The sequence below is a fragment of the Salmo salar genome, chromosome 21 (assembly GCF_965601325.2).
Source record: "Salmo salar chromosome 21, fSalSal1, whole genome shotgun sequence".
Classification (NCBI taxonomy): Eukaryota; Metazoa; Chordata; class Actinopteri; order Salmoniformes; family Salmonidae; genus Salmo; species Salmo salar.
This window is the reverse complement of record NC_138311.1, coordinates 25,839,014-25,864,658: the sequence shown is the minus strand read 5'-3', so window position 1 is coordinate 25,864,658 and position 25,645 is coordinate 25,839,014. Positions and strand designations below refer to the sequence as shown.

Sequence of the window (25,645 nt, the reverse complement as noted above, 5' to 3'; positions counted from 1 at the left end):
AATATCTGGTGTTTACAGGAAACTCATTCTACACCTTTTAGATGAAGTTGGGTGGGGGGATATATTTCTTCCATGGGCAAAGAAACTCAAAAGGGGAGATGATATTAATGAACAATAATAACTGTTCAAAAGGATCCGTAAGGAATGTGGATCCTTTTAAATATGCTATTGGACCATAAACAGATTTGGCTCATTAATCTATACAGTCCAAATAATGATGATCCACGCTTCTTTGAAAAATATATATAATAATGTATCGATCTTACAAGCAATAAATGACTCAATTATTATAGTGGGAGATTATAATACGGTTTTAAGTACCTCGATGGACCTTAAAGGAAATCGCACTAAAAAACGATCACCCTCATGCACTTAAGGAAATCCTGAATATTATGGATATATTGGAACTAGTGGATATATGGAGGCTTAAATATCCTAACCTAGTGAGAGATACAGTACCAGTCAAAAGTTTGGACACACCTTCAAGGGTTTTTATTTATATTTACTATTTTCTACATTGTAGAATAATAGTGAAGACATCAAAACTATGAAATAACACATATGGAATCATGTAGTAAACAAATTAAAATATATTTTATATTTGAGATTCTTCAATGTAGCCACCCTTTGCCTTGATGACATCTCTGCACACTCTTGGCATTCTCTCCACCAGCTTCATGAGGTAGTCACCTGGAATGCTTTTCCAACAGTCTTGAAGGAGTTCCCACATATGCTCAGTACTTGTTGGCTGCTTTTCCTTCACTCTGCGGTCCAACTCATCCCAAACCATCTCATTTGGGTTGAGGTTGGGTGATTGGAGGCCAGGTCATCTGATGCAGCCTGGAGGTGTGTTGGGTCATTGTCCTGTTGAAAAACAAATCAAATCAAATTTTAGTGGTCACATACACAGGGTTAGCAGATGTTCATGTGAGTGTAGTGAAATGCTTGTGCTTATAGTTCCGACCGTGCAGTTATATCTAACAAGTAATCTAACAATTTCACAACAACTACCTTATACACAAAAGTTTAAAGGAATGAATAAGAATATGTACATATAAATATATGGATGAGCGATGGCCGAACAGCATAGGCAAGATGCAGTAGATGGTATAGAGTACTGTATATACATATGAGATGAGTAATGTAGGGTATGTAAACATTATATAAAGTGGCATTGTTTAAAGTGACTAGTGATACATTTATTACATCCAATTTTTGATTATTTAAGTGGCTAGAGATTTGAGTCAGTATGTTGGCAGCAGGCACTCAATGTTAGTGATGGCTGTTTAACAGTCTGATGGCCTTGAGATAGAAGCTGTTTTTCAGTCTCTCGGTCCCAGCTTTGATGCACCTGTACTAACCTCGCCTTCTGGATGATAGCGGGGTGAACAGGCAGTGGCTTGGGTGGTTGTTGTCCTTGATTATCTTTTTGGCCTTCCTGTGACATCGGGTGGTGTAGGTGTCCTGGAGGGCAGGTAGTTTGCCCCCGGTGATGTGTTGTGCAGACCTCACTACCCTCTGGAGAGCCTTACGATTGTGGGCGGAGCAGTTGCCGTACCTGGCAGTGATACAGCCTGACCGGATGCTCTTGATTGTGCATCTGTAAAAGTTTGTGTGTTTTTAGTGACAAGCCAAATTTCTTCAGCCTCCTGAGGTTGAAGAGGTGCTGTTGCGCCTTCTTCACCACGTTGTCTGTGTGGGTGGACCATTTCAGTTTGTCCGTGCCGTGTACGCCGAGGAATTGTAAAACTTTCCACCTTCTCCACTACTGTCCCGTCAATGTGGATGGAGGGGTGCTCCCTCTGCTGTTTCCTGAGGTCCACAATCATCTCCTTTGTTTTGTTGACGTTGAGTGTGAGGTTATTTTCCTGACACCACACTCCGAGGGCCCTCACCTCCTCCCTCTAGGCCGTTTCGTCGTTGTTGGTAATCAAGCCTACCACTGTAGTGTCGTCTGCAAACTTGATGATTGAGTTGGAGGCGTGCATGGCCACGCAGTCATGGGTGAACAAGGAGTACAGGAGAGGGCTGAGAACGCACCCTTGTGGGGCCCCAGTGTTGAGAATCAGCGGGATGGAGATGTTGTTTCCTACCCTCACCACCTGGGGGCGGCCCGTCAGAAAGTCCAGGACCCAGTTGCACAGGGCGGGGTCGAGACCCAGGGTCTTGAGCTTAATGACGAGTTTGGAGGGTACTATGGTGTTAAATGCTGAGCTGTAATTGATGAACAGCATTCTTATATAGGTATTCCTCTTGTCCAGATGGGTTAGGGCAGTGTGATTGCGATTGGGTCGTCTGTGGACCTATTGGGGCGGTAAGCAAATTCGAGTGGGTCTAGGGTGTAGTGTGTAGGGTGGAGGTGATATTATGATCCTTGACTAGTCTCTCAAAGCACTTCATGATGACGGAAGTGAGTGCAACGTAGTTTAGCTAGTTTAGCAATCAAACAAGCTAAGCGTCAGTATAGAGACAAAGTAGAGTCGCAATTCAACGGCTCAGACACGAGACTTATGTGGCAGGGTCACGGATTGACTGTAGTAGTTTAGTTCAGTTACCTTAGCTTGCCTGGGAACAGGAACAATTGTGGCCCTCTTGAAGCATGTGGGAACAGCATACTGGTATAGGGATTGATTGAATATGTCCGTAAACACACCATCCAGCTGGTCTGCGCATGCTCTGAGAACGCGGCTAGGGATGCCGTCTGGGTGGCAGCCTTGCAAGGGTTAACACGTTAAAATGTTTTACTCACGTTGGCTGCTGTGAAGGAGAACCCGCAGGTTTTGGTAGCAGGCTGTGTCAGTGGCACTGTATTGTCCTCAAAGTAAGCAAAGAAGTTGTTTAGTTTGTCTGGGAGCAAGACGTCGGTGTCCGCGACGGGGCTGGTTTTCTTTTTGTAATCCGTGATTGACTGTAGACCCTGCCACATACGTCTCGTGTCTGAGCCGTTGAATTGCGACTCTACTTTGTCTCTATACTGACGTTTAGCTTGTTTGATTGCCTTGCAGAGGGAATAGCTACACTGTTTTTATTCGGTCCTGTTTCCGGTCGCCTTGCCATGATTAAAAGCAGTGGTTCGCGCTTTCAGTTTTGCGCAAATGCTGCCATCAATCCATGGTTTCTGGTTGGGGAAGGTTTTAATAGTCACCGTGGGTACAACATCACCAATGCACTTGCTAATAAACTATGCTCACCGAATCAGCGTTTACATCAATGTTGTTGTCTGAGGCTATCCGGAAAATATCCCAGTCCACGTGATCGAAGCAATCTTGAAGCGTGGAATCAAATTGGTCGGACCAGCGTTGAACAGACCTGAGCACGGGTGTTTCCGGTTTTAATTTTTGTCTATAGGCTGGGAGCAACAAAATGGAGTCGTGGTCAGATTTGCCGAAAGGAGGGCGAGGGAGGGCTTTGTATGCTTCGCGGAAGTTAGCGTAGCAATGATCTAGAATTTTGCCAGCCCGGGTCGCGCATTCGATATACTGATAAAACTTAGGAAGCCTTGTTTTCAGATTGTTAAAATTCCCAGCTACAATAAATGCAGCCTCAGGAAATGTGGTTTCCAGTTTACAGAGTCCAATGAAGTTCTTTCAGGGCCGTCGAGGTGTCTGCTTGGGGGGTCGATATACACAGCTGTGATTATAATCGAAGAGAATTCTCTTGGTAGATAATGCGATCGGAATTTGATTGTAAAGAATTCTAGTCAGGTGAACAAAAGGACTTGAGTTCCTGTATGTTGTTATGATCACACCGCGACTCGTTAATCATAAGGCATACACCCCGCCCTTCTTCTTACCAGAGAGATGTTTGTTTCTGTCGGCGTGATGCGTGAAGTAACCGGGTGGCTGTACCGAATCTGATAAGGTATCCTGAGTGAGCCATGTTTCCGTGAAACAGAGAATGTTACAATCTCTGATGTCTCTCTGGAAGGCAACCCTTGCTCGAATTTCGTCTACCTTGTTGTCAAAAGACTGGACATTGGTGAGTAGTATCCTCGGGAGCGGTGAGCGACGTGCCCGTCTATGGAGCCTGACCAGAAGACCGCTCCGTCTGCCCCTTCTGTGGCGCCGTTGTTTTGGGTCGCCTACTGGGATCAGATCCATTGTCCTGGGTGGTAGTCCAAATAGAGGATCCGCTTCAGGAAAGTCGTATTCCTGGTCGTAATGTTGGTAAGTGGACGTTGCTCTTACATCCAATAGTTCTTCCCGGGTGTATGTAATAAGACTTAACATTTCCTGGGGTAACAGTGTAAGAAATAATACATAAAAAACTAAATGATAGTCCCACTAAGCGCAAGCCAGATGGGATAGCATATCGCTGCAGAATGCTGGTTAAGTGTGCCTTGAATTCTAAAATAAATTACCAGAAAAGCACAATCACACCTCCTCAATGCTTCACAGTGGGAACCACACATGCAGAGATCATCCGTTCACCTAATCTGTGTCTCACAAAGACACAGCGGTTGGAACCAGAAATCTCACATTTGGACTCATCAGACCAAAGGACAGATTTTCACCGGTCTAATGTCCATTGCTTGTGTTTCTTGGCCCAAACAAGTCTCCTCTTCTTATTGGTGTCCTTTAGTACTGGTTTCTTTTCAGCAATAGACCATGAAGGCCTGATTCATGCAGTCTCCTCTGAACAGTTGATGTTGAGATGTTTCTGTTACTTGAACTCTGTGAAGCATTTATTTGGGCTGCAATCTGAGGTGCAGTTAACTCTAATGAATGTATCCTCTGCAGCAGAGGTAACTCTGGGTCTTCCTTTCCTGTGGCAGTCCTCATGAGAGCCAGTTTCATCATAGCGCTTGATGGTTTTTGCGACTGCTCTTGAAGAAACTTTCTAAGTTCTTGAAATTTTCTGCATGACTGACCTTCATGTCTTAAAGTAATGATGGACTGTCGTTTTTCTTTGCTTATTTAAGCTGTTCTTGCCATAATATGGAATCTATTTGGTAAAAGACATCTTCTGTATACCACCTCTATCTTGTCACAACGCAACTGATTGGCTCAAACGCATTAAGAAGGAAAGAAATTCCACAAATTAACTTTTAACAAGGCACACCAGGTGACTACCTCATGAAACTGGTTGAGAGAATGCCAAGCGTGTGGAAAGCTGTCATCAAGGCCTCTTAAAAACTTCTTAGGGATCAAATCCCTTTAGCGGGATCGATTTGACAACAGCCAGTGAAAGTGCAGGGCGCCAAATTCAAAACAGCAAAAATCTCATAATTAAAATTCCTCAAACATACAAGTATTATACACCATTTTAAAGATAAGATTCTCATTAATCCAACCACAGTGTCCGATTTCAAAAAGGCTTTACAGCGAAAGCACACCAAACGATTATGTTAGGTCAGCACCTAGAACAAAAAAACATACAGCCATTTTCCAGCCAAAGAGAGGAGTCACAAAAAGCAGAAATAGAGATAAAATTAATCACTAACCTTTGATGATCTTCATCAGATGGCACTCATAGGACTTCATGTTACACAATACATGTATGTTTTGTTCGATAAAGTTCATATTTATCTAGAAAAATCTCAGTTAACGCGCCAATGTAATGTTTTGCATCCAAAACCTTCGGTGACTTTGCAGAGAGCCACATCAATATACAGAAATACATATCATAAACTTTGATAAAATATACAAGTGTTATGCACAGAATTAAAGATACACTTCTCCCTAATGCAACCGCTGTGTCAGATTTCAAAAAAGCTTCACGGTGAAAGCACACTTTGCAATTATCTGAGTACAGCACTCAGACACCAAAAGAAGCTATACAGATACCCGCCATGTTGTGGAGTCAACAGAAGTCAGAAATAGCGTTATAAATATACACTTACCTTTGATGATCTTCATCAGAATGCACTCCCAGGAATCCCAGTTCCACAATAAATGTTTGTTTTGTTCGATAAAGTTCATCTTTATGTCCAAATACCTCTATTTTGTTTGCGTGTTAGGTTCACTATTCCAAATGCAAGGCGCGTGCTTACTAAGTCCAGACGAAATGTCAAAAAAGTTATACTACAGTTTGTAGAAACATGTCAAACGATATATAGAATCAATCTTTAGGATGTTTTTATCATAAATCTTCAATAAAATTCCTACCGGACAATTCCTTTCTCTTTAGGAATGAAGATGAACTCAGCTCGCTCCCAAGGCTGTGTGCGTAACTGAGCTCATGCCTTTTTCTCAGACACCTGGTTCCATCAGCTCTTATTCTCTCCCCATTCACAGTAGAAGCCTGAAACAACGTTGTAAAGACTGTTGACATCTAGTGGAAGCCTTTGGAAGTGCAATATGACCCCACAGACACTGTATGTTGGATAGGGAATCACTTGAAAAACTACAAGCCTCAGATTTCCCACTTCCTGGTTGGATTTGTCTCAGGTTTTCGCCTGCCATATGAGTTCTGTTATACTCACAGACATCATTCAAACAGTTTTAGAAACTTCAGAGTGTTTTCTATCAAAATCTACTAATAATATGCATATCTTAGCTTCTGGGCCTGAGTAGCAGGCAGTTTACTCTGGGCACGCTTTTCATCCGGACGTGAAAATACTGCCCCCTATCCCTAAGAGGTCTTAAGGATCCGCCCCTTTTCTTTTTCAATTTTCGCCTAAAATGTCATGCCCAAATGTAACTGCCTGTAGCTCAGGCCCTGAAGCAAGGATATGCATATTCTTGGTACCATTTGAAAGTCAACACTTTGAAGTTTGTGGAAATGTGAAAGGATTGTAGGAGAATATAACACAATAGATCTGGCTAAAGATAATACAATTTTATTTTAAAACGTTCTTTTGTATTTTCTTTGCACCATCTTTGAAATGGAAGAGAAAGGCCATAATATATTATTACAGCCCCGGTGCAATTTAGATTTTGTCCACTAGATGGCAGCAGTGTATTTTCAAAGTTTTAGACTGATCCAATGAACCATTGTATTTCTGTAAAGGAAATTCTATCAAGACTGCCCAAATGTGCCTAATTTGTTTATTAATAACTTTTCATGTTCAAAATTGTGCACTCTCCTCAAACAATAGCATGATATTCTTTCACTGTAATAGCTACTGTAAATTGGACAGTGCAGTTAGATTAACAAGAATTTAAGCCTTCTGCCAATGTCAGATCTGTCTGTCCTGGGAAATTTTCTTGTGACTTACAACCTCATGCTAATCGCATTAGCCTGCGTTAGCTCAACCATCCCGTGGAAGGGACACCGATCCCGAAGAAGGTATTACATGATTCCACATGTTATTTCATAGTTTTGATGTCTTCACCATTATTTTACAATGTAAAAATATAGAAAAACCCTTGAATGAGTAGGTGTGTCCAAACTTTTGACTGGGGACAGAATGCGGTCAGACCAAATAATTGGTATACACATTACTCTTACAGAATTTCCGCGAGGATATTGGAAACTTAACTAAAGCCTACTGGATGACAACTTGTTTTTAACCAAGACAGAAGAATTTATAACTTACTTTTTCTGACATAACATAGGTACAGCAGACCCCCATATTGTATGGGACACTTTTAAATGTGCCTTTAGAGGCCATGCAATTCAATACTCATCTTTAAAATAAAAACAAATTAGGTCAAAATAGTACTAAAATACAGATAGATAGCGATAACTGTAAAAGAGGCACATAATAAGGTAGAGGAAAAGCAAAAAGAAAGAGGAACTTAATCAAGAAAGATCAAGTGTAATATATTATAAAAAATAAAGCCAACTAGATGGAATATAGGGAAAAATGGAAAACAGGCCTGGTATTCATAGCTGATTTTGAAAAAGGCTTTGATAAAGTATGACTAGAATTTATATATAAATCCATGGACTATTTTAATTTTGGAGAATCTCTTATACAATGGGTTAAAGTTATGTATAGTAGCCACAGTTGTAAACTAGTAACTAATAGCTACTTCTCAAAGTATTAAATTGTCAAAAGGAGTTAAACAGGGTTGTCCACTATCGGCATATCTATTTATTATGGCCATAGAAATGTTAGCTATTAAAATAAGGTCCAACAGTAATATCAAGGGGCTGGAAATCCAGGGCTTAAAGACAAAGGTGTCATTGTACGCTGACGACTCATGTTTTCTTTTAAATCTGCAATATGGATCCCTGCACAGCGTCATAGACGATCGCGATCATTTTTCTAACCTCTCTGGATTACGACCAAACCATGATAAGTGTACCATATTACCTATTGGATCGCTAAAAAATACAACTTTTACATTACTGTGTAGTTTATAAATAAAATGGTCTGACGGTGAAGTGGACATACTCAGTATTCTATCCCGAAAGAAAGAAATGATCTCATTACAATACATTTTCATAGAAAGTTAGCAACAATAGATAAAATCTTGCTATCATGGAAAGGTAAATACTTGTCTAGTTGTGGAAAAATCACCCTGATTTAATTATTTTGTCATATCCCAGTTTACCTATTTACTCATGGCCCTGCTTACACAGGACAACTTGTTTTTTTAATTATATGAGTAAAACCTATTCCACTTTATTTGGAATGGCAAGCCAGACAAAATTAAACAGGCTTATTTATATAATTCCTATAAATTCAGTGGGCTAAAATGTATTAAATATTAAAACATTGAACCTCTCACTAAAGGCTTCAGTCATAATAAAGGTATCCAAACTGGTTCTCCAGCAGATTAGTAAGAATGGCTCACCCTATGTTCAAAAATGGCCTTTTTCCATTTATTCAGATTACAACCTCTCCCTAGTATCATTATTAAATATCACACCTCCAAAATATCACTGAAGCTGGTTGCAATTTCAATAATCCACTGGAAAATACATATTTGATATTACCACAAATATTATTGTTCAATGTTATGGTCAAACTCAAATAGACTAGCTGACAAACCATTATTTGGGGATTTTTTTTTTTTAAACGGTATAGTCTTTGTTAATGGTATTAAAAATAGGACTGGGGAATTGTCACACATGCAGCTAACAGAAATATATGGAAATGTTTGCTCTATTCAAAATTACAAACAACTGATTGCAGCATTACCGCAAAAGGTAAGGAACTTGTTTGTCGGTCCTGTATTAAAGGCCAGAATTGGTATAAAAAAAGGATAATAAATAAATAAAGTATACCAGTTCCATTTAAGGACCAAAATATTGACAGCTGTGCCATACAAGTTATTTGGCAATTAGAAATCAAGACTGGATGTTTTTTTAGAGATAGATGGGAGCGGTTGAGGGTAGCTGTCGTGTGGGATAAAAAAATAAAAACAACAAATGTACCGTGTCCGTAAAATGTATATAGTATGTTTAAGCTGGAAGTAGAAGCCCAAGTATTGTTGTTTGTTAGTTTACTCCAATGAGGGGAGGTAGGGTTAAAAGAAAATAATAAAGGGGGAAAAAATAATATATTTATATACACACACATATACAGTGGGCTCCAAAATTACTGGCACCCCTGACTGGCAATGCACAAACAATACTTAAAAAAATATAAACAATATAATTATAGAGAGAAACTCAAAATACCAACATGTGAAAAATACTGTATTTTATTATTAATGTTTCAATGGAACCCAACAAAATCAGTTATTGATTTAATTAAAAATCTATGTCCTCCAAATCAAGGTTTCACAATTAATGGCACCCTTAAATATTATTGTAAATAACATCTACCAAAATTAAATCAGGAATTCAATTCCACTTATTTAAGTTTATCTAAGTGTTAAGGAACTATATTGAGCCACTATATCACTTCCTTTTTCACTAGGGTATAAAAATGAGGTAACATGCATGCAATATCCCTTTGTCATCCAACACCATGAAGAAAATAATAGAACTGGCCGTTCAAAAGGGACAGATGGTCGTAGACCATAAATCTGGTAATGGCTGCAAGAAGATCCACAAACGATTGAATATACCACTGAGCACTGTCAGGGCAATTATTTTAAAAATCAAAATATATGGAACCGTTGAAAACCTCACGGGTAGAGGACGCAAATGCATTTTGTGGATCGTGAGAGAAGCAACAAAATCCCCAAGAATCACTGTGAAAGAATTGCAGGCCTTGGAAGGGTTGCCAGAAGAAAGCCCTTAATGACCCCAAGAGTTTGCCAAACGTCATTTAACTTATGATTGGAAGAAGGTGCTCTGGTCAGATGAGACCAAAATTGAACATTATGGTCAGATACAGCATCGGCATGTTTGGCGTCGAAACAGAGATGCATACAAGGAGAGGCACCTCATACTCACGGTGAAATATGGTGGTGGGTCAGTGGTCACTGGTTAAGATTGATGGCATAATGAATTCCACCAAATACGAGGCAATTTTGGCTGACAATCTGGTTGCCTCTGCCAGAAGGCTGGGACTTGACCGTATGTGGACTTTCCAACAAGACAATGACCCAAAACATACCTCAAGATCCACACAGAAATGGTTGTGACAACAAAATCAATGTTCTGCCATGGCCACCTCAGTCGCCGGACCTCAATCCAATCGAAAACCTGTGGGCTGAGTTGAAGAGGGCAGTTGATAAGCACAAACCCAAGAATGTAAAGGATCGTGAAAGGATCTGCATAGAGGAATGGTCCAAAATCCCTCCAAATGTGTTCCTTAACCTTGTCAAACATCACAGGAAAAGACCATGCTGTTATCCCTGCCAGAGGTGGTTGCACTAAGTACTAAATGAGGAGTGCCAATAATTATGAAACCTTGATTTTGGTGAAATGTATTTTATATTAAATAATTATATGATTTTGGTGGGTTCCATTGAAACATTAATAAAGTACAGTATTTCTCACATGTTGGTATTTTGAGTTTATCTCTATAATTATATATTTTTATGTATTGTTTGTGCATTGCCAGTCAGGGGTGCCAGTAATTTTGGAGCCCACTGTATATGCACCCACACACACACACACACACACACACACACACACCCCCCCCCCCCCCCCCCCCCCGTACCGGTCGGTCAAAAGTTTGGACACACCTATTCATTCAAGGGTTTTTCTTAATTTGTTTTACTATTTTCTACATTGTAGAATAATAGTGAAGACATCAAAACTATGAAATAACATCATGTAGTAACCAAAAAAGTGTTAAACAAATATTTTAGATTCTTCAAAGTAGCCACCTTGATGACAGCTTTGCACACTCTTGGCATTCTCTCAACCAGCTTCACCTGGAATGCTTTTCCAACAGTCTTGAAGGAGTTCCCACATATGCTGTGCACTTGTTGGCTGCTTTTCCTTCACTCTGCCTTCAACTCAACTCCGCCAACCCTGATGTCCTTGCCGTGTCTGAATCCTGGCTTAGGAAGGCCACCAAAAATTCAGAAATTTCCATACCCAACTACAACATTTTCCGTCAAGATAGAACTGCCAAAGGGGGAGGAGTTGCAATCTACTGCAGAGATAGCCTGCAAAGTTCTGTCATACTTTCCAGGTCTGTGCCCAAACAGTTAGTTAGGACTTCTAATTTAAAAAATGAATCTCTCCAGAAATAAGTCTCTCACTGTTGCCGCCTGTTATAGACCCTCAGCTCCCAGCTGTGCCCTGGACACTATATGTGAATTGATTGCCCCTCATCTATCCTCAGAGTTTGTTCTGTTAGATTACCTAAACTGGGATATGCTTAACACCCCGGCAGTCCTACAATCTAAGCTAGATGCCCTCAATCTCACACAAATCATAAAGGAACCCACCAGGTACAACCCTAAATCCGTAAACATGGGCACCCTCATAGATATTATCCTGCCAAACTTGCCCTCCAAATACACCTCTGCTGTTTTCAATCAGGATCTCAGCGATCACTGCCTCATTGCTTGCATCCGCTATGGGTCCGCGGTCAAACGACCACCCCTCATCACTGTCAAACGCTCCCTAAAACACTTCTGCGAGCAGGCCTTTCTAATCGACCTGGCCCTTCTAATCGACCTGGCCCGGGTATCCTGGAAGGATATTGACCTCATCCCGTCAGTCGAGGATGCCTGGTCGTTCTTTAAAAGTGATTTCCTCACCATTTTAAATAAGCATGCCCCTTTCAAAAAATGTAGAACTAAGAACAGACATAGCCCTTGGTTCACTCCAGACCTGACTGCCCTTGACCAGCACAAAAACATCCTGTGGCGGACTGCAATAGCATCGAATAGTCCCCGTGATATGCAACTGAAGTCAGGAACCAATACACGCAGTCAGTCAGGAAAGCAAAGGCTAGCTTTTTCAAACAGAAATTTGCATCCTGTAGCTCTAACTCCAAAAAGTTTTGGGACTGTAAAGTCCATGGAGAATAAGAGCACCTCCTCCCAGCTGCCCACTGCACTGAGGCTAGGTAACACGGTCACCACCGATAAGTCCATGATAATCGAACATTTCAATAAGCATTTCTCTACGGCTGGCCATGCTTTCCTCCTGGCTACCCCAACCCCGGCCAACAGCTCTGCCCGAGCCTCCCCAGCTTCTCCTTCACCCAAATCTAGATAACAGAAGTTATGAAAGAGCTGCAAAACCTGGACCCATACATATCCCCCTCTTCAAAGGGGGTGACACTCTAGACCCAAACTGTTATAGACCTATATCTATCCTGCTCTGCCTTTCTAAAGTCTTCGAAAGCCAAGTTAATAAACAGATCACTGACCATTTAGAATCCCACCGTACCTTCTCCGCTGTGGAATCCAGTTTCCGAGCTGGTCACGGGTGCACATCAGTCACGCTCAAGGTACTAAACGATATCATAACCGCCATTGATAAAAGACAGTACTGTGCAGCCGTCTTCATCGACCTGGCCAAGGCTTTTGACTTGTATTCTTATCGGCAGACTCAATAGCCTTGGTTTCTCAAATGACTGCCTCGCCTGGTTCACCAACTACTTTGCAGACAGAGTTCAGTGTGTCAAATCGGAGGGCCTGTTGCCCGGACCTGTGGCACTCTATGGGGGTACCACAGGGTTCAATTCTCGGGCCGACTCTTTTCTCTGTATATATCAATGATGTCGCTCTTGCTGCTGGTGATTCCCTGATCCACCTCAACGCAGACGACACCATTCTGTATACATCTGGCCCTTTTTTGGACACTGTGTTAACTAACCTCCAAACGAGCTTCAATGCCATACAACACTCCTTCCGTGGCCTACAACTGCTCTTAAATGCTAGTAAATCCAAATGCATGGTTTTCAACCGTTCGCTGCCGGCACCCGCCCTCCCGACTAGCATCACTACCCTGGACGGTTCTGACCTAGAATATGTGGACAACTACAAATACCTAGGTGTCTGGCTAGACTGTAAACTCCTTCCAGACTCATATTAAACATCTCCAATCCAAAATCAAATCTAGAATCGGCTTTCTATTTCGCAAAACAAAGCCTCCTTCACTCACGCCGCCAAACTTACCCTAGTAAAACTGACTATCCTACCGATCCTGGACTTCGGCGATGTCATCTACAAAATAGGTTCCAATACTCTACCCAGCAAACTGGATGCAGTCTATCACAGTGACATTCGTTTTGTTACCAAAGCCACTTATACCACCCACCACTGCGACCTGTATGCTCTAGACGGCTGGCCCTCACTACATATTCGTCGCCAGACCCACTGGCTCCAGGTCATCTATAAATCTATGCTAGGTAAAGCTCCGCCTTATCTTAGCTCACTGGTCACGATAACAACATCCACCCGTAGCACGAGCTCCAGCAGGTATATCTCACTAGTCAACCCCAAAGCCAACACCTGCTTTGGCCACCTTTCCTTCCAGTTCTCTGCTGCCAGTAACTGGAACGAATTGCAAAAATCACTGAAGCTGGAGACTTATATTTCCCTAACCAACTTTAAACATCAGCTATCTGAGCAGGTAACTGATCGCTGCAGCTGTACGTAGTCCATCTGTAAATAGCCCACCCAATCTACCTACCTCATCCCCATATTGTTTTTATTTCATTTTTTTGGTTTTGCTCTTTTGCACACCAGTATTTCTACTTGCACATCACCATCTGCTCATTTATCACTCCAGTGTTAATCTGCTAAATTGTAATTACCTCGCTACTATGGCCTATTTATTGCCTACCTCCTCACGCCATTTGCACACACTGTATCTTTCTTTTTTACTATTGTGTTATTGACTGTACGCTTGTTTATTCCATGTGTAACTCTGTGTTGTTGTTTGTGTCGCACTGCTTTGCTTTATCTTGGCCAGGTCGCAGTTGTAAATGAGTACTTGTTTTCAACTAGCCTACCTGGTTAAATAAATAGATATAAAAGATAAATAAATAAAAAATCGTAAATCATCTCAATTGGGTTGAGGTCAGGTGATTGTGGAGGCCAGGTCATCTGATGCAGCACTCCATCACTGTGTGGATTTATTGAGTGACATGATCATTCCAATTTTGAGAGATACACATAACTATGAGTCGTGGCTCCAAATTGAGGCTTAAAAGTGTTTGTTATGGTGCACCACGGAAATAATTCCCCGGAACCCGAGGTAGTAGGAGCATATCACCGTTCATGCTAATCGCTAACCAGGGTAACTCTGCTAGCTGTCCTGTAACTGTACACTGTACACTGTACACTAATGTCTTCAAATAGAAAAAGTAAACACGCCAGCAAAGGCAGTTGATGATGGATGCTGTGGTTGTGCAGAACACTATCCCAGTAAAAATGACAAGCAGTCTTTTCCGTACCAATGGCAGTGGTGCAGAACAATGGGCACAAGCACTGTTTCTGTGGGCACAAGCACTGTTCATGACAAACTGTTCACACCTCTCTTGTTGGTGGAGAGAAGATTTTGCATGTTTTAAATCTTATTTCCTGCAATTCTACACATTTTGTCATGGGTTGCAGAGAAAATGTAGCCATTTTAAAGCTCATTTTCTTGCCATGTCTAATGTGTGTTCATGTGATTTTTGAGTGACTCAAACATTACAACAAAATCTATGGGCTAAAAAAACGTTAGCTGACATGGGCTAGTTGATCTGGACATTTCTGACACGTTATAAATAGCTCTCTACGGTATGCAATGACTGACATGAGAGGAAAACTTGCTGCACTACCCAAATTCTACTATTACAACTTTCAAGAGTATGTTGAAAGCCAGACTGAGTTCCTAAACATTTTTATAATAATACTATTTTTCAGGGGGGTGGGGAAACACAAAAACAATGCTGGCCCCCAGATGCAGTAGACTTACAGTGAGGGAAAAAAGTATTTGATCCCCTGCTGATTTTGTACGTTTGCCCACTGACAAAGAAATGATCAGTCTATAATTTTAATGGTAGGTTTATTTGAACAGTGAGAGACAGAATAACAACAAAAAAATCCAGAAAAACGCATGTCAAAAATGTTATAAATTGATTTGCATTTTAATGAAGGAAATAAGTATTTGACCCCTCTGCAAAACATGACTTAGTACTTGGTGGTAAAACCCATGTTGGCAATCACAGAGGTCAGATGTTTCTTGTAGTTGGCCACCAGGTTTGCGCACATCTCAGGAGGGATTTTGTCCCACTTCTCTTTGCAGATCTTCTCCAAGTCATTAAGGTTTCGAGGCTGACATTTGGCAACTCGAACCTTCAGCTCCCTCCACAGATTTTCTATGGGATTGAGGTCTGGAGACTGGCTAGGCCACTCCAGGACCTTAATGTGCTTCTTCTTGAGCCACTCCTTTGTTGCTTTGACCGTGTGTTTTGGGTCATTGTCATGCTGGAATACCCATCCACGACCCATTTTCAATGCCCTGGCTGAGGGAAGGAGGTTCTCACCCAAGATTTGACAGTACATGGCCCCGTCCATCGTCCCTTTGATGCAGTGAAGTTGTTCTGTCCCCTTAGCAGAAAAACACCCCCAAAGCATAATGTTTCCACCTCCATGTTTGACGGTGGGGATGGTGTTCTTGGGGTCATAGGCTGCATTCCTCCTCCTCCAAACACGGCGAGTTGAGTTGATGCCAAAGAGCTCCATTTTGGTCTCATCTGACCACAACACTTTAACCCAGTTGTCCTCTGAATCATTAAGATGTTCATTGGCAAACTTCAGACAGGCATGTATATGTGCTTTCTTGAGCAGGGGGACCATGCGGGCGCTGCAGGATTTCAGTCCTTCACGGCGTAGTGTGTTACCAATTGTTTTCTTGGAGACAATGGTCCCAGCTGCCTTGAGATCATTGACAAGATCCTCCCGTGTAGTTTTGGGCTGATTCCTCACCGTTCTCATGATCATTGCAACTCCACGAGGTGAGATCTTGCATGGAGCCCCAGTCCGAGGGAGATTGACAGTTATTTTGTGTTTCTTCCATTTGCGAATAATCGCACAAACTGTTGTCACCTTCTCACCAAGCTGCTTGGCGATGGTCTTGTAGCCCATTCCAGCCTTGTGAAGGTCTACAATCTTGTCCCTGACATCCTTGGAGAGCTCTTTGGTCTTGGCCATGGTGGAGAGTTTGGAATCTGATTGATTGCTTCTGTGGACAGGTGTCTTTTATACAGGTAACAAGATGAGATTAGGAGCACTCCCTTTAAGAGTGTGCTCCTAATCTCAGCTCGTTACCTATATAAAAGACACCTGGGAGCCAGAAATCTTTTTGATTGAGAGGGGGTCAAATACTTATTTCCTTCATTAAAATGCAAATCAATTTATAACATTTTTGACATGCGTTTTTCTGGATTTTGTTGTTGTTATTCTGTCTCTCACTGTTCAAATAAACCTACCATTAAAATGATAGACTGATCATTTCTTTGTCAGTGGGCAAACGTACAAAATCAGCAGGGGATCAAATACTTTTCCCCCCCACTGTAGATGGAGGTTCTAAGGGTTGCGCTGGATGGTGATGGACTGAGAGATCAGCCAATTAAAACCAGCGCATGTTTCGTCTGCTACTGCCATAGGCTTCCAGTCAAGTCCCGTTCTGAAGTGCTCGGAAACCAGACATCTCAACAGAGAGAACCGGCTGGTGGGCGAGATTATCAAAGAAATGACCACCAAGTTCTCTAATCTAATTCTTACTGAATTGATCACTGATCAGCTGTATTGATGTTTAAATACTTCTAAAGAAATGGCCTAAATGAATCAGAATAAACTGACCAACACAATCAACACTGATCTAATCAGTTGTTTGTTTTCCATCTCAGGGCATCACGTATGACCACGTGGAGATGAATCTCTATCTGAATGGGAAGAATATGCACTGTCCAGCTTCAGGGATCAGAGGCACCGTGTTCCCGGTGGTTTATGGTGTGTGTGTGTGTGTGTGTGTGTGTGTGTGTGTGTGTGTGTGTGTGTGTGTGTGTGTGTGTGTGTGTGACACTGCTGCATGCACAGGGACAGACTTTCCCTCTCAGGAGGGAAAACCACCAATACCAAACATATAACTATTTTATTTTATGAATGTTGTTTCTTTTAACTTTTATTTACATAATATATATTAACCCGTGCTCTACCTTTTAATTCCCAGTGGAAAAAAACAGGCTCAAATGCCTAGTAAATCTGCCACAAAATTGTCTTGATGGTTGTGGTATTTTTCTGCCACAAGAGGGCAGTTCGTACATAGCTGAAACTGACATCCTTCTTTTTGGTTGGTAGCATACAATGTAAAAGCAATTGAACACTACTAGTTTTTGTTGTTGCAGTCTGTGAATTATGCCTGCGAAAGTACCCAACACTGACTGACTGAACCAATGTTGATTTGATCTCTCCTCTGTTCTAGTGGATGACAGCGCCATCTTAGACTGCCAGTTCAGTGACTTCTACCATACAGCACCGCAAGGCTTCGAGAAAATTCTGTTTGAGCAGCAGATCTTCTGAGCAGCACCTCCGTATACCTCCAGACCTTTATATATACACACACCACACACACACACACACACACACACACACACACACACACACACACACACACACACACACACACACACACACACACACACACACACAACCCTCAGCTAAAAGTGCTCCTTGTTGCTCTGCAGAAATCTGTGACCTCTTCGTTCAGTCTGGTTTGAGTGTGTTTGTGTGTTGTGTTGCGTCCTGGTTACTCTCTGCTTTAATGCTGTTCTGGGTCAATGTGGGTAGTTTAGCTCTTGTTTGATGCCAACACTGGAGCAGTAAGAAAACTGATCCCCAGACAGCAATGAATGGCATAGAGTAGACAAAGTGTGGTGTGCATTTGCAACTGAAAGACAGTCAAGTCAGTCGATATTTATTTTATTCAGTTATAATCATCCGGCATTGCGTCAATCTTTTATGGTTGCTGCTTCTTTCAGAAAAGAGAGTTTGAACAATGTTTAGGTGTTTTCTTATTTATATTTATTTGTTAAAAGATGACACTAATGTTCAATGTTTTGTTTCCCTGATAATTTACTTCTAATTCTAGATTTAATTATACGTATTTTGATTTGTTATTTTGATTATGATCTGTCTTTAAAAGTAATTTGTCACGGCTCTGATTGGCATTCCAAATGGCAGCAATCTGGCGAAGCTCTGCTCATTGGCTGTATTCGGGGATGTGACATTTTCCGACCCTACTGTATTTCACCAGTCAGATAAATGCATATCCTCCTTTGAAGCGTGAAAACGGTCTTAAATGTTAAACGCTTATTTTTGTTTGCACTAATGAGATGTATGTTGAACATTAAACCAAATACAATAAAGAAACTTGTCTCTGAAAGCATTTCCTCTTTTGGGACTACTTTATTTAATATACCGCAAATGTCTAGCAACCCAAAGGTTGCGCATTCGAATCTCATCATGGAGAGATTTAGCTACTATATAACTACTTAGCATGTTAGCTAACCCTTCCCCTAACCTAAACCCTTTAACCTAACTCATAACCCTTACCCCTAGCCTAGCTAACGTTAGCCACAAATTGGAATTTGTAATATACACTACCGTTCAAAAGTTTGGGGTCACTTAGAAATGTCCTTGTTTTTGAAAGAAAAGCTAAAAAAATTGCTCATTGAAATAACATCAAATTGATCAGAAATACAGTGTAGACATTGTTAATGTTGTAAATGACTATTGTAGCTGGAAGCGGCAGATTATTTTTTAGTTTTTATGGAATATCTACACAGGTGTACAGAGGCCCATTATCAGCAACCATCACTCCTGTGTTCCAATGGCACTTTGAGTTAGCTAATCCAAGTTTATCATTTTAAAAGGCTAATTGATCATTAGAAAACCCTGTTGCAATTATGTTAGCACAGCTAAAAACTGTTGTTCTGATTAAAGAAGCAATAAAACTGGCCTTCTTTAAACTAGTTGAGTATCTAGAGCATCAGCATTTGTGGGTGCGATTACAGGCTCAAAATAGCCAGAAACAAATAACTTTCTTCTGAAACTTGACAGTCTATTCTCATTCTGAGAAATGAAGGCTATTTCATGCGAGAAATTGCCAAGAAACTGAAGATCTCATACAACGCTGTGTACTACTTCCTTCACAGAACAGCGCAAACTGGCTCTAACCAGAACAGAAAGAGGAGTGGGAGGCCCTGGTGCACAACTGAGCAAGACAACAAGTACATTAGTGTCTAGTTTGAGAAACAGACTTCTCACTAATCCTCAACTGGCAGCTTCATTAAATAGTACCCGCAAAACATCAGTCTCAACGTCAACAGTGAAGAGGCGACTCCGGGATGCTGGCCTTCTAGGTAGAGTTCCTCTGTCCAGTGTCTGTGTTCTTTTGCCCATCTTAATCTTTTCTTTTTATAGGCCAGTCTGAGATATGGCTTTTTCTTGGCAACTCTGCCTAGAAGGACAGCATCCCGGAGTCGAAACTCCGTTTTTCACAAATCCTGACATTTAATCAGAATAAACATTCCCTGTCTTAGGTCAGTTAGGATCACCACTTTATTTTAAGAATGTGAAATGTCAGAATAATAGTAGAGAATGATTTATTTCAGCTTTTATTTATTTCATCACATTCCCAGTGGGTCAGAAGTTTACATACACTCAATTAGTATTTGGTAGCGTTCCCTTTAAATTGTTTAACTTGGGTAAAACGTTTCAGGTAGCCTTCCACAAGCTTCCCACAATAAGTTGGGTGAATTTTGGCCATTCCTCCTGACAAAGCTGGTCTGAGTCAGGTTTTTAGGCCTCCTTGATCACACACGCTTTTTCAGTTCTGCCCACAAATGTTCTATAGGATGAGGTCAGGGCTTTGTGATGGCCACTCTAATACCTTGACTTTGTTGTCCCTAAGCCATTTTCCACAACTTTGGAAGTATGCTTGGGGTCCATTTGGAAGACCCATTTGTGACCTGTGGATATAGATACTTTTGTACCTGTTTCCTCCAGCATCTTCACAACCTCCTTTGCTGTTGTTCTGGGATTGATTTGCACTTTTTGCACCAAAGTACGTTCATCTCTAGGAGACTGAACGCATTTCCTTCTTGAGCGGTATGACGGCTGCGTGGCCCATGGTGTTTATACCTGCGTACTATTGTTTGTACAGATGAACATGGTACCTTCAGGCGTTTGGAAATTGCTCCCAAGGATGAACCAGACTTGTGGAGGTCTACAAATTTTTTTCTGAGATCTTGGCTGATTTATTTAGATTTTCCTATGATGTCAAGCAAAGAGGCAGTGAGTTTCAAGGTAGACCTTGAAATACATCCACAGGTACACCTCCAATTGACTCAAATGATGTCAATTAGCCTATCAGAAGCTTCTAAAGCCATGACATCATTTTCTGGAATTTTCCACACTGTTTAAAGGCACAGTCAACTTAGTGTATGTAAACTTCTGACTCACTGGAATTGTGATACAGTGAATTATAAGTGAAATAATCTGTCTGTAAACAATTGTTGGGAAAACTACTTGTGTCATGCACAAAGTAGATATCCTAACTGGCTTGCCAAAACAATAGTTTGTTTACAGGAAATTTGTGGAGTGGTTGAAAAACAAGTTTTAATGACTCCAACCTAAGTCTATGTAAACTTCTGACTTTAACTGTGCTTGTCCTCTTGTCCTCCTCCCACTCCTTTTTCTATTCTGGTTATAGACAGTTTGCGTTGTTCTGTGATGGGAGTAGTACACAGCGCTGTATGAGATCTTCAGTTTCTTGGTAATTTTTTACATGGAATAGCCTTCAGTTTTCAGAACAAGAATGGACTGACGAGTTTCAGAAGAAAGGTCTTTGTTTCTGGACATTTTGAACCTGTAATCGAACCCACAAATGCTGATGCTCCAGATACTCAACTAGTCTAAAGAAGGCCAGTTTTATTGCTTCTTTAATCAGAACAACAGTTTTCAGCTGTGCTAACATAATTGCAAAAGGGTTTTCTAATGATCAATTAGCCTTTTAAAATGATGTACTTGGATTAGCTAACACAACGTGCCATTGGAACACAGGAGTGATGGTTGCTGATAATGGGCCTCTGTACACCTATGTAGATATTCCATTAAAAATCAGCTGTTTCCAGCTACAATAGTCATTTACAACATTAACAATGTGATGTTATTTTAATGGACAAATAATGTGCTTTTCTTTCAAAAACAAGAACATTTCGAAGTGACCCCAAACATTTGAACGGTTGTGTATATGTTTAGGAAATTTGTAACTATTGTACGAATTGCAATTCGTAACATATATAAAATGGATGATGTATATCCACAAATGAATACATACCATACGAATCGTAACACATCATATTCATTGAAGTGTCCCGGATTTATTTTTCACTATGTTATGTCTACCCCAGAGACCAGGTTGCAGCTACATATCATAGACTCTAGACACATATCTTGTATTGTTTCCCCTTTTTGACATTTTGATGTGAACAGTAAGCACACAAACATTTCACAGGCCTCTCTCTTAGTGCACTAGCTGTGTCATAAACAATATCACTATGTAGTTAATGGGTCAAAATCCTGATGGGAAAAATGTAATTGGTTAGGCCATGGTACATGAGTGGCTGTAAGGTGTACAGTGAGGGAAAAAAGTATTTGATCCCCTGCTGATTTTGTACGTTTGCCCACTGACAAAGAAATGATCAGTCTATAATTTTAATGGTAGGTTTATTTGAACAGTGAGAGACAGAATAACAACAACAACAAAAAACAGAAAAACACATGTCAAAAATGTTATAAATTGATTTGCATTTTAATGAGGGAAATAAGTATTTGACCCCTCTGCAAAACATGACTTAGTACTTGGTGGTAAAACCCTTGTTGGCAATCACAGCGGTCAGACGTTTCTTGTAGTTGGCCACCAGGTTTGCACACATCTCAGGAGGGATTTTGTCCCACTTCTCTTTGCAGATCTTCTCCAAGTCATTAAGGTTTCGAGGCTGACGTTTGGCAACTCGAACCTTCAGCTCCCTCCACAGATTTTCTATGGGATTAAGGTCTGGAGACTGGCTAGGCCACTCCAGGACCTTAATGTGCTTCTTCTTGAACCACTCCTTTATTAACTTGGCCGTGTGTTTTGGGTCATTGTCATGCTGGAATACCCATCCACGACCCATTTTCAATGCCCTGGCTGAGGGAAGGAGGTTCTCACCCAAGATTTGACAGTACATGGCCCCGTCCATCGTCCCTTTGATGCAGTGAAGTTGTCCTGTCCCCTTAGCAGAAAAACACCCCCAAAGCATAATGTTTCCACCTCCATGTTTGACGGTGGGGATGGTGTTCTTGGGGTCATAGGCAGCATTCCTTCTCCTCCAAACACATTGAGTTGAGTTGATGCCAAAGAGCTCCATTTTGGTCTCATCTGACCACAACACTTTCACCCAGTTGTCCTCTGAATCATTCAATGTGATATTTTTTTATTTGTAATTCATTTGTAAACATTTCTAAAAACCTGTCTTTGCTTTGTCATGTTTGGTATTGTGTGTAGATTGGTGAGGGGAAAAAACGATTTAATCCATTTTAGAATAAGACGGTAATATAATAACATGTGGAAGAAGTAAAGGGGTCTGAATATTTCCCTTTCTCTAAGTGTAGGGTTAGTTCGTGGTGCATATTTTACATTTTCCCCTTTAAAAAATTGTATCACAAAATGTTACGTGATTAACCACACATACCGCACCGGAGAAGTATGGTAACGAACGATCTCTATGTTGGTGATGCTTTTGCCGCGTTCATATTCTAGTCGGAACTAGGAAACTCGGATATTTTCGACTTGCAATTTCGTTGAATGCGACACGTGTACAACCAGTTAGCATGTCGGACATTTCTGAGTTTCCTAGTTCAGACTGGTACGTCAACATAGCATCTGTCTCTGTGCGACGTCAGGGAGTCCATCAAAAATAGGACAAGCGGTCTCCGAGCTCCTCCCTCTCTGCTACCGTAGCCGCCCACTCCCTGTACTCCGCCGCGTAGTTGCTCTGTCTTTCACTGGAGATCACGAACGCCGGAGTACTCTTAGCCAGCAAACAGCCATGGCAGAAAACGCCGGCTTGGATAACCACCGTATCAAGAGCTTCAAAAACAAGGGACGCGATGTCGAGGTAGGAGTGCATTTGGATAGGGTGGTTTAGACAATGATCCGTGTAGGATTTTATTTTAAGACACCGGCTATCTTCCCCGGCCTTGTCTGACAATCTTTTGATGAAGCCTGGCAAGTCAACTAAGTTACCTAGCTATTCGCCGCCAGCCTGCTGTTGTGTGCTGAGTTTATCCGGAATATCCTCCGTTTATTCGTCATCATCATAACGAACGGGCGTGGTTTACGGCCCTTATTCTCCAACAAATAGCTTGAAATGTCAGCCGGTTTCACCGACAACGAAAAGCTCTAGCCTAGGTAACTAACGTTAACTGATTAACGTTACCTAACTAAGCTATCGTACCACCGGTTTTTAAAGCAGACTAACGTTAGAGTTGACAGCCCAACTAGCATAATCCAGAGTAGCTAGAGTATATGTCGACAACTAGCTGGTTTGGCTGTCTATTAGATAATTAGACCCCCTTGATAACTTGTCTTTTTTGCTAGCACCCGTATCCAACCATAATTGGACCGATGATTGCGACCCTACAGTTACGCTTGTTTACATTGACCTACACTGGGGTCGGAACGCCATCATGGACACACGGCCTAGCAGATGCGAGATATGGGTCGGAAAACGTACCTCAATGTAGAGATGGGATATACCACTGTACTCCACATTTTCCTTGATCGAAAATGATACATGGAGAAGATTGAAATACTGCAAATTTTTCCAGAAAACTTCAATTCCGTCCTCATTGTCATAGCAGTAGCCACAGCAACCATTTTGGAATGGCAGCATCAGCCAATCAGCTCCTTTGTTGTTCAATGCCATGTGCCATTGCATAATGGCTACTGCTAGCTAGCGTGAGGATGAAATGGGCAGTTTTTCGGGAAAAAACAGCAGTATTTCAATCTTTTCGATGTATCAGTTTGGATAAAGGTAAAATGTACAGTGGTATATCCCATCCCTGTATTGAAGTACATTTTATATCTTGCGCCTGCTCTGCAGTGTCTTAATATAACCTTGATGACTTTCCGATCCCAGTGCAGCTCAGTGTAAACAAGAGGATCAACAGCACAGTCAACTGGTGCAGTACATTAAAATATCATTGTATTCAACATTCTGGCTTCTAAAGCTTGTGAGATTAAATTCTAAAACTTGTGAGATTAAATTTGCCAAACAAATATATGACATTAATCTGAGGTATCAGTCTGTCAGGCAAGGTCAGAATCATCCTGCCGTAATGAACTGTGAACTAGCAAGCTAGCCAGCTAAAATTGTCATTTGAACAACGGCCTGTGCAGCAAATATTCTTATGTAGCTAGCTAAATAGGTGAAGATGTTGTTAATTGCCTGAATCTGTTTACTTGCCGCTTCCACCGTCAATAGCTTGTTATCTGTATCGTTCTGTATCTCGTGGCTGAGTAGTCATCGTCGCGAAAGCTGTCATTGTTTTCAGCCGATGCTAGTGGTATTATTAAAAACTATGGCATGCTGACCTCATGCATTCATAGTGGTTAGCCGTGCCATCTTCGACAATAACACACACATTTCTGTCTGTACAGAGTTGTACAAATGGTAATCTTTGGGATACCCCCACTGTATGAATGAATGGGTTTTCTGAGTAATTGTTGGATTAGAGTTGATTGTCTTTGGGAGCCATCTAAAACCATGGGAAGTGGACCAGTCTCATAGGATGTTGTTTTGAAGCTGAGAGCCAATGTGACAAACACATGGCTACTATGACAGACATGGCCACGTGCGCCACTGGGGCTATTTCGGGGCATCCTGGAGGTCTGGCTTGGGTTCTCACTGGAGGTACAACCCGATCTGTGGCCCTCTAGAGGGGCCAGGAAGTAGAAGAAGCCCCTAAGCAGCACTGATCTACGACCTGGGAGTTGTGTTTCTGCAATGGTTTTGAGGATTAGTAAAGAAATGCATCATCCTCCCCCCTTCAGAATTTAACTTACGTGTTTCTGCTAGATTTTACAAATAGGCTACTGAGTATGAATACTGTAGCTATCACTATATGAGTGGTACTCTGGGTGTTTCTGCTCTGGCCAAAGTGCGTTGTCTTGGCGAGGCAACAATGTAGCTTAGTTGAATACAGAAACAGTCTGGCACCCACTCTATAGTACATCAGTATGGTGAGTACTGGGAAAATCAATCATTGGGGTTTGATCTAGGTTGAACTTGCTCATAACCACAGATCTAGGATGAGGTTACCTAATCCTGACCTTAACCACTAGGATG

At 41.4% G+C, this 25,645-nt stretch overlaps 2 protein-coding genes and 1 long non-coding RNA gene across 3 annotated transcripts in view; 2 read left to right on the top strand and 1 right to left on the bottom strand.

Annotated features, from left to right (window-relative positions):
• The window catches only part of LOC106582013 (SPRY domain-containing protein 7), a 40,069-nt gene extending 21,433 nt beyond the window's left edge, over window positions 1–18,636 (top strand). Inside the window, exons 4-5 of the mRNA XM_014164647.3 lie at window positions 17,099–17,201; window positions 17,674–18,636. Of these exons, the coding sequence (XP_014020122.1) occupies window positions 17,099–17,201; window positions 17,674–17,771 (201 nt within the window). The 3' untranslated portion in view covers window positions 17,772–18,636. The remainder of the gene's footprint in view (window positions 1–17,098; window positions 17,202–17,673) is intronic.
• Window positions 810–24,428, bottom strand: LOC145862570 (uncharacterized). Its single transcript, XR_014382027.1, has 3 exons — window positions 24,032–24,428; window positions 6,108–6,243; window positions 810–864 (listed from the first exon to the last, which is right to left on the bottom strand). It is a non-coding gene; the product is annotated as an uncharacterized LOC145862570 (long non-coding RNA).
• Window positions 23,173–25,645, top strand: part of LOC106582012 (importin subunit alpha-4) — a 19,039-nt gene continuing 16,566 nt past the window's right edge. Inside the window, exon 1 of the mRNA XM_082967070.1 lies at window positions 23,173–23,413. Within this exon, the coding sequence (XP_082823196.1) occupies window positions 23,345–23,413 (69 nt within the window). The 5' untranslated portion in view covers window positions 23,173–23,344. The remainder of the gene's footprint in view (window positions 23,414–25,645) is intronic.